At 45.6% G+C, this 7279-nt stretch overlaps 1 protein-coding gene across 2 annotated transcripts in view; it reads right to left on the bottom strand.

Annotated features, from left to right (window-relative positions):
- Window positions 1-5591, bottom strand: part of LOC109377862 (H-2 class II histocompatibility antigen, A-F alpha chain-like) — a 144080-nt gene extending 138489 nt beyond the window's left edge. The window contains exons 1-4 of one of the 2 annotated variants that reach the window (XM_019634346.1): window positions 4865-5591; window positions 4110-4391; window positions 3700-3861; window positions 3251-3565 (exon numbers count right to left, since the gene is read on the bottom strand). In XM_019634346.1, coding sequence (XP_019489891.1) covers window positions 3707-3861; window positions 4110-4391; window positions 4865-5219 — 792 coding nt within the window. In that variant the 5' untranslated portion in view covers window positions 5220-5591 and the 3' untranslated portion in view covers window positions 3251-3565; window positions 3700-3706. Of the gene's footprint in view, window positions 1-3250; window positions 3566-3699; window positions 3862-4109; window positions 4392-4864 lie in introns of those variants that run through there. The other variant, XM_019634345.1, reaches the window with a different exon arrangement.
- Between the last annotated feature and the right edge of the window lie 1688 nt (window positions 5592-7279).

Below are 7279 nucleotides of genomic sequence, written 5' to 3'. Positions count from 1 at the left end.
AGGATTTCATCCATTATGCAATTTCTTTCATATTTAGCGATGCTATGTAGAGCTTCAAATATTTTCAGAAATTGAAAAATAAAAATGTACTGAGGATGCCAAAGCAGAATGGCAGCCAGCGTGGCATGACTCCACCCAGACGAGCCTAACAGGACAATTTCATCAGGACAGATATGAGCCTGTTACCATTTCCTCTTTCCTTCCTTTCTCACATACTGAACATCAACAAGGTGTCAGACATTGCGGAAGGCAAGGAGTAAAACACCAAAGGGCATGACTGCTGCCGTTAAGGTGCTCATTGACTGGGGATGAGTCAGGTGAGAGCAGGAGCAAACACTGGTCCTCAGTGTCTGTTCTGTGATGGGGATCTCTAACACCTTCCTCAAATACCTCATCAGCCAATCAAACCAAACAATGTCATCATTTTATGCTCCTTGGTCTTTGCAGGTCTGCTTTTCTCCCTGAAATGAAGTTATCTTTTAGATTTCCCAGGAATCTCTAATTCATTCTTGAAGTTTCTGCTTAGTTACCAACTTTTTAGCTGAGTTCTCTCATTCCACATATTTTGACCACATTATGACCTCCAACCCCTCCACCCCAATGTCCTGCTTTCCAAGTGTAACTGTTTCTCAGTCCTACCCAGCATGACTGCCTTGGATGGTCACTTAAGAGACCTTCCAGCAAAGCCTCTTGCAATCTTCTTGACTCCTTTTCCAACACGAGTATGTGCAATTATTCCTTTCATCTGGTACTTATCCTGGGCTGCAGGCTGTCAATAAAAAACACCATGCTGCTGGGCCAACGGGAACTAATTCACTTTTACAGTTTCAGCCTCAGCCGGGTCCACTGCCCCGCTCAGCAATGGTCCTGCTTTCCTGCACCATTTTCTTTCCATCAGCCATCGGAGCACCCTCTAGCATGTCTTATTTTTAAATCCCCAAAATTTAGTTCACTGTGTGCTCAAACATGTGTATTAAATGTCAATTGTTATTCTCGAGGGTCACAGAGATTTTGGGGAAGACTGACAGATATTCAGGTAGCACAACCAGATGAAAGTTAGAATCAGCAGTGACCAGGCTGCATTCTGACTTGTGGGCACAGTCCTCCATCAAAATATTAAAAATCATATTTTATGACTGTATTGGTACAAAGACAAATGTAACCCAGGCTGGATTAAAATTCAAAACATTTTCTCCTACCCTAAAAGTTTGTTATTTTCTTCTAATTTTAAAGCAAAAAACCATCTTCATGGGGCTCTAGAGCATCACGGGCCCTTGGCACTGTGCTCCCTGTGCCTAACCTGGAGCCAAGCCTGAGCAGGGCACCCTGGTGTGACTCAGGGGAAAGGAAACTGGGACGTGCCCTGGAGAAGCAGGGGAAACTGTCACTGACGAAAAAAATTAGAATGGGAGCAGCTATGGTTACTACAGTTGCTGACCATTAGAGTCACCTCCATTTCACTTCCCCTTTGAACTATTCGGCTTTTGTACTTTAGTTTTTACAAACTTACTCTTCATATCTATAAAACAACGGGGATAAGAGCCGGGGATGGATCCTGGAAGGAAAGGAGGAGAAAGGAACGTATGAAGAGAGGGTAGAAGGAGGTGGACATTAAAGGCAGAGGGGACCAAGTGATCACTCCGGCCTTGCCCATTCCTCCTCTTACAGGACTTCCATAGATGGAGTGAAAGGCCGGCAATTTGGGCTGGTGATTTCAGAATAATAGAATTAACTCACTAAGTCATCATGAAGTTCTCAATTTTAAAATAAAAATAAAGATATTCCCTCCTTTGTTAAAGAACAAAATTATGAAGTTATACCTGTGATAGTAATAATTTGAAAACAAGAATAACCACTGACATTTATGTCTTCATTATTTAGAAAGTATGTCTACACACCTATTTTATTTGATTATTTGTGAGGTGGCATATGTGAGGTAACTGAGATAAGTGAGGCCCGTGGTAAAGTGACTTGTCTGCAGGCCTTCAGCCAGCTGGGTTCACTTACCCACTCCTCACCTGTGCCAGCTCCCACCACGGAAATGTATGTAAACCTGAGACAAAGTAAAGGACCCTTGTATATCTACACAGTATACATCATTTGTGGGACTCTTTACCCCAAGGTAAACTACAGGAGGATATGTATACAAAACCTTTAAATGTTGTTCGAAGACATTGGGGAGCAATCGTTAATGAATTTTTAGTAATAAAACATCCACTCGTGAAGACAGCCCTAATCTCTGAGGTAATCATGACTGAATGCCACAGAGCCCTTCAGGCTGTACTCACTGGGTCCATATTAGAAACAGAAGAATGTCCTCAGTCAGGTGTGCAACAGCACAGGCAGCAAAGAGGGTGGGCTGGGACCCCGGGTTCCTGAAGGGGGAGCTGCCATAATTTTTAGATCTGCTTAATATTGAGAACATCTTTGAGGAGTCCCTACTAATTCTATACCAATCTCTCCCTCTCCTGCCCCTCCAGTTCCCTGTTCCTCAGTTCCAGTCTCCACACCCCTCAACCATGCACTCACCCACAATGTTGTCACCTCCAGAGGGGCTCATCACGGTGGTCAGGGCGAGGGCCCCCAGAATCAGAGCTCTGTTTAGGATCATCCTCTGCCCTAGGTGGTCTNGTCTGTGGTTTCTACTCCCATCCCTTTTCCCCTTGTTACTAACCGTAAGTAAGGACACAGTATTGGGTCCTTCTCAGGTACCCACTTTATTGTCTTATTCTAATGCTCTCCTAACTGAATTCCATTTCCTTTCCTGCCTAGAGAATTCTTATCTCCTCAAGGGTGAGGAGAGGAGAAGAAAGCTTTTACTGTCATCATTTGTTCTTCACAAATTTAAAGTTTGGGGAACAAATTTTGACTTCTGGTAATTCTGAGATTCAAAATTTCTTTCTACTAACTTATTTCTCTGGTATAAATTTTAAGAGCTATATTAAAATGAATACAGATTTATTTCTTGGTTTTTGTATTTCTCTCATAACAAATCTATACCAAGGGCACAGGGCATATATTACCTTCATTGATGCCTCAATTGCGGGGAGGGGAGTGCCAGTGGCCAAAGGTGGGAACACAAGGAAGAGAGAAATATTATCCTCAGCTCAGATATCAAAATATTTATCAGGTTGTACTGTTTTCTTTTGTGTTACTGGGAATGAATCATGATCTGGGAAATGAGGTTAATGGGCCTGAAGCATAAAGGGCCGTGGTCCTAGTCAATCCTGAGATGAAAGACCGGAAAAAGTTCAGTAAAAAACTCATAAAGAAGGTTTATTGCTTCCATGGAGATATTATTAGCTCAGGGTCACTGAGGGATTAGGTAGTGGGCAGGCTACTCCAGGAATCCCATAATAGGCAACAATTGAGAAATGAAAAAACATTTGGAGGTTGGGGGAGCATTCTGAGGGGTATGTGAGATGTGAGGGGACACAGCACCTTAAACCCCAGAGAAGCAGTGAGAGGAGTGTAGGAGGAAAGAAGGAATATGATGCTCTGGACCAGAAAACAGCACTGGGCATCAGCACGTCCACTTTTCTGCCCTTGTAGATGGGCGATGTACCTGCAATAAGACAGACATGAGATTGATGGGTCCTCGGTGGATGTTCTAGGGGGCTTCTGTGCCATCATCTTTCCAACCACATTTGTGTTCACAACCTCCCCCACTTTCCTGATTTTATAAATCTGAATCCTTACCTTCCTTTCATAAGGGCCCTGGGCGTCTGGAGGCACCACCAGAGCGCAGGCCTTTGATAATGAGGACGGTGCCCACCACGACGCCCACAAGGCCCACGGCCAGCCCCAGGGCGCAGACCACGGTCTCCGTCAGCTCTGACATGGGGGTTGGAATCTCAGGCTCTGAGGAAGTGAAGTTGTGAGGTCAGAAGACAGGGCGTTTCTAGCAGGTACCTGGGACGGAATGGTTGCGGGGTGCGGGGCGGGGGAAGGGGCGGTCCAAAGACCGGGGCTTAGAGAGGAGGGCAAAGTCTATCATCAGGAACCTTTGAAGTGTTAGTTCAGGGCCATGAGAGTTAGGGGGTGAGAGGCAGGATGCTCTGATAAGGCAGAGAAAAGAAGGTACCAAAAGGGGTGGAGCTCACACCTACCCCAGTGCTTCAGAAGCGGCTGGTCCAGGCCCCAGTGCTCCACCTTGCAGTCGTATATGTTGTCAGCAGAAGGGAGGAAGGTGAGGTAACTCATCTTCAAGAAGGAATGATCATCCTTGGACAGGAAGCTGGTCTCAAAAACCCCCTCTGTGACTGGGTGCCCATTGCTCAGCCATGTGATGTTGATCACAGGAGGGAAGATGTTGTCCACCAGGCAGATGAGGGTGTTGGGCTGGCCCAGCGTCACCGGGGACTTGGGGAACACAGTCACCTCAGGAACCTCTGTGGTGAGGAAACAGCACTGATAGGACCTGCGAATAGATCTGCCCTGAGGTTCCACAAAGCATCTGGGAAGGGGTAGGGGAAAGGGTGGAGGGGAGAGGGGGGAGGGGCCCTCCCACCAAAATTGTCCCATCTGATAGAGGAAGAGCTGTTGCCCTCCTGCTTGGGAACCACAATACACTTTATCCCCATGCCCTTCCCTCTGTGAAGCCGCGTATTGAGGTAGCAGGTCTGGGGCCGTCCTTGAAGGATTCAGGATTGTGTTACTGGAGTAAGGATCCTTGTATTACATGGAAATAGGCAATTTGGGGATGGGAGGGGGTGAGTGTTCAGTAATTATTACGAGAAGATCTGAAGACTCCTTGGAAAACAGAACATTATAGAGTAGTGACCAGTATCCACCACGGGGAAGGAGGGAGTGAGAGCTCGTGTGAAGGGGCAGACTTAGGAAGATGGCAGGGCTGGGCACACACCATTGGTAGCTGCAGTGTAGTTGGAGCGTTTACTCAAGATGTCAATGTTATGTTTGTCTATAGCTATGTTTCTCAGTCCACCCTGTGGGTCAAAACTTGTAAATTCACTAAAGACAGGCAGCCGCCAGACAGTCTCCTTCCTCTCCAGGTCCACGTAGAACTCCTCGTCTCCATCAAATTCAAAGATGTACTGGCCGGAGGGACCATAAGACTGGTAGAATTCTGCACCGTAGAAGGCAATGTGGTCAGCTGATGAGTGAGGGCCATGAGCAGAAAGGTGGAAAACAGGGAGAGAAGAGAACCATATTAAACCAAGCGACAGAAGAAACTGACTCTCAAATATCAGGAACTCCATCGCTGGCAGTCTCCTGGCAAAATGCCCAGCAGCTGCTTCCTCTCCTCAGCACTGGTGGTTGTCTGGTTACAGTCCTTCTCTTTCCACTCTAACCTATGCTCCACGAGGGCAGGATTTCACAGGCCTGCTTCTTGCTACTCCCTGCGTGCCTAGCTCAGCACAAGGCACATCGTAAGTTTATGATAAATACTGTAGTTGAATGAAAGAAGGAAGAATGGTCATATTTAGCTTTTTTCCCCAGGGATTCAGTTTATTTCTGTTGGTTTCATAAGTTTTCTCTCTCAATTCTTTTATCAGTTAAACACACATTCATTGTGGTTCCTTTCTCCTCAAGACTGGCCCAGGACAGGACTTTTTGTACATAGGGGTTCCTCCTCCTCTTCCCCATCTGTACCCCTCCCCTCTCCCTCCCTTCTCCACCTGCTTCTCCTTCTTCTTCAATCCAGGAAAAATACACAAGATATTATTACTTTAAAAGAAGCTCTTCTAAGTATTATGTGGTAAAAGAAAGTGTATGACTCCACCCAAATGAGCCTAACTGGACAATTTCATCAAGACAGATATGAGCCCTTTACCGTTTCCTCTTTCCTTCCTTTCTCACCTAATGAACATCAACAAGGTGTCAGACATTGCGGAAGGCAAGGAGTAAAACACCAATGGGCATGACCTCTGTTGTCAAGGTGCTCATTGACTGGGGGAGAGCCAGGTGAGTGCAGGAGCAAACACTGGTCCTCAGTGATGCGTTCTGTGATGGGGATCTCTAACACCCTCCTCAAATACCTCATCTGCCAATCAAACCAAACAATGTCATCATTTTGTGTTCCTTGGTCTTTGCAGGGGTCTGTTTTTCTCCCTGAAATTAAGTTTATCTTTTAGGATTTCCCAGACACCTCTAATTCTTTTTTGAAGTTTCTGCTTAGTTACCAACTTTTTAGCCAACTTCTCTCATTCGGTGTGTTTTGACCACATTATGACCTCCAACCCCTTCACCCCAATGTCCTGCTCTCCAAGTGTATCTATTTCTCAGTCCTACCCAGCATGACTGCCTTGGATGATCACTTAAAAGGCCCTCCAGCAAAGCCTCTTGCAATCTTCTTGACTCCTTTTTCCAACATGAATATGTGCAATTATTCCTTTCATCTGGTACTTGTCCTGGGCTGCAGGCTGTTGTTAAAGAAGACCACACTGCTGGGCCAATGGGAACTAATTCACTTTTATAGTTTCAACCTCAGCCGGATCCACTACTCCGCTCAGCAATGGTCCTGCTTTCCTGCACCATTTTCTTTCCATCAGCAACCTGAGCACCCTCTAGCAGGAAGAAAGCATGTCTTTTATTTTTGAATCCCCAAAATTTAGTTCACTGTGTGCTCAAAAATGTGTATTAAATGTCAATTGTTATTCTCGAGGGTCACAGAGATTTTGGGGAAGGCAGATAGATATTCAGGTAGCACAACCAGATGAAAGTTAGAATCAGCAGTGACCAGGCTGCATTCTGATTTGTTGGCACTGTTGTTTTCAGGGGCACAGTCCTCCATCAAAATACTAAAAATCATATTTTATGACTGTATTGGTACAAAGACAAATGTAACCCAGGCTGGATTAAAATTCGAAACATTTTCTCCTACCCTAAAAGTTTGGGGTTTTTTCTTCTAATTTTAAAGGAAAAAACCATCTTCATGGGGCTCTAGGGCATCGCAGGCCCTCAGCACTGTGCTCCCTGTGCCTAACCTGGAGTCAATCCTGAGCAGGGCACCCTGGTGTGACGCAGGGGAAAGGAAACTGGGATGCGCCCTGGAGAAGCGGGTGAAACTGTCACATCCGAACAAAATTAGAGTGGGAGCAGCTATGGTTACTACAGTTGCTGAAGATTAGAGTCACCTCCGTTTCACTTCCCCTTTGAACTATTCAGCTTTTGTACTTTAGTTTTTACAAACTTACTCTTCATATCTATAAAACAACAGGGATAAGAGCCAGGGATGGATCCTGGAAGGAAAGGAGGAGAAAGGAATGTATGAAGAGAGGGAGGGAAGAGGTGGATGTTAAAGGCAGAGGGGACCAAG

This window comes from Hipposideros armiger, unplaced genomic scaffold (genome assembly GCF_001890085.2).
Source record: "Hipposideros armiger isolate ML-2016 unplaced genomic scaffold, ASM189008v1 scaffold_1589, whole genome shotgun sequence".
Taxonomy (NCBI): domain Eukaryota; kingdom Metazoa; phylum Chordata; class Mammalia; order Chiroptera; family Hipposideridae; genus Hipposideros; species Hipposideros armiger.
This window is presented reverse-complemented; position numbering and strand designations above follow the sequence as displayed.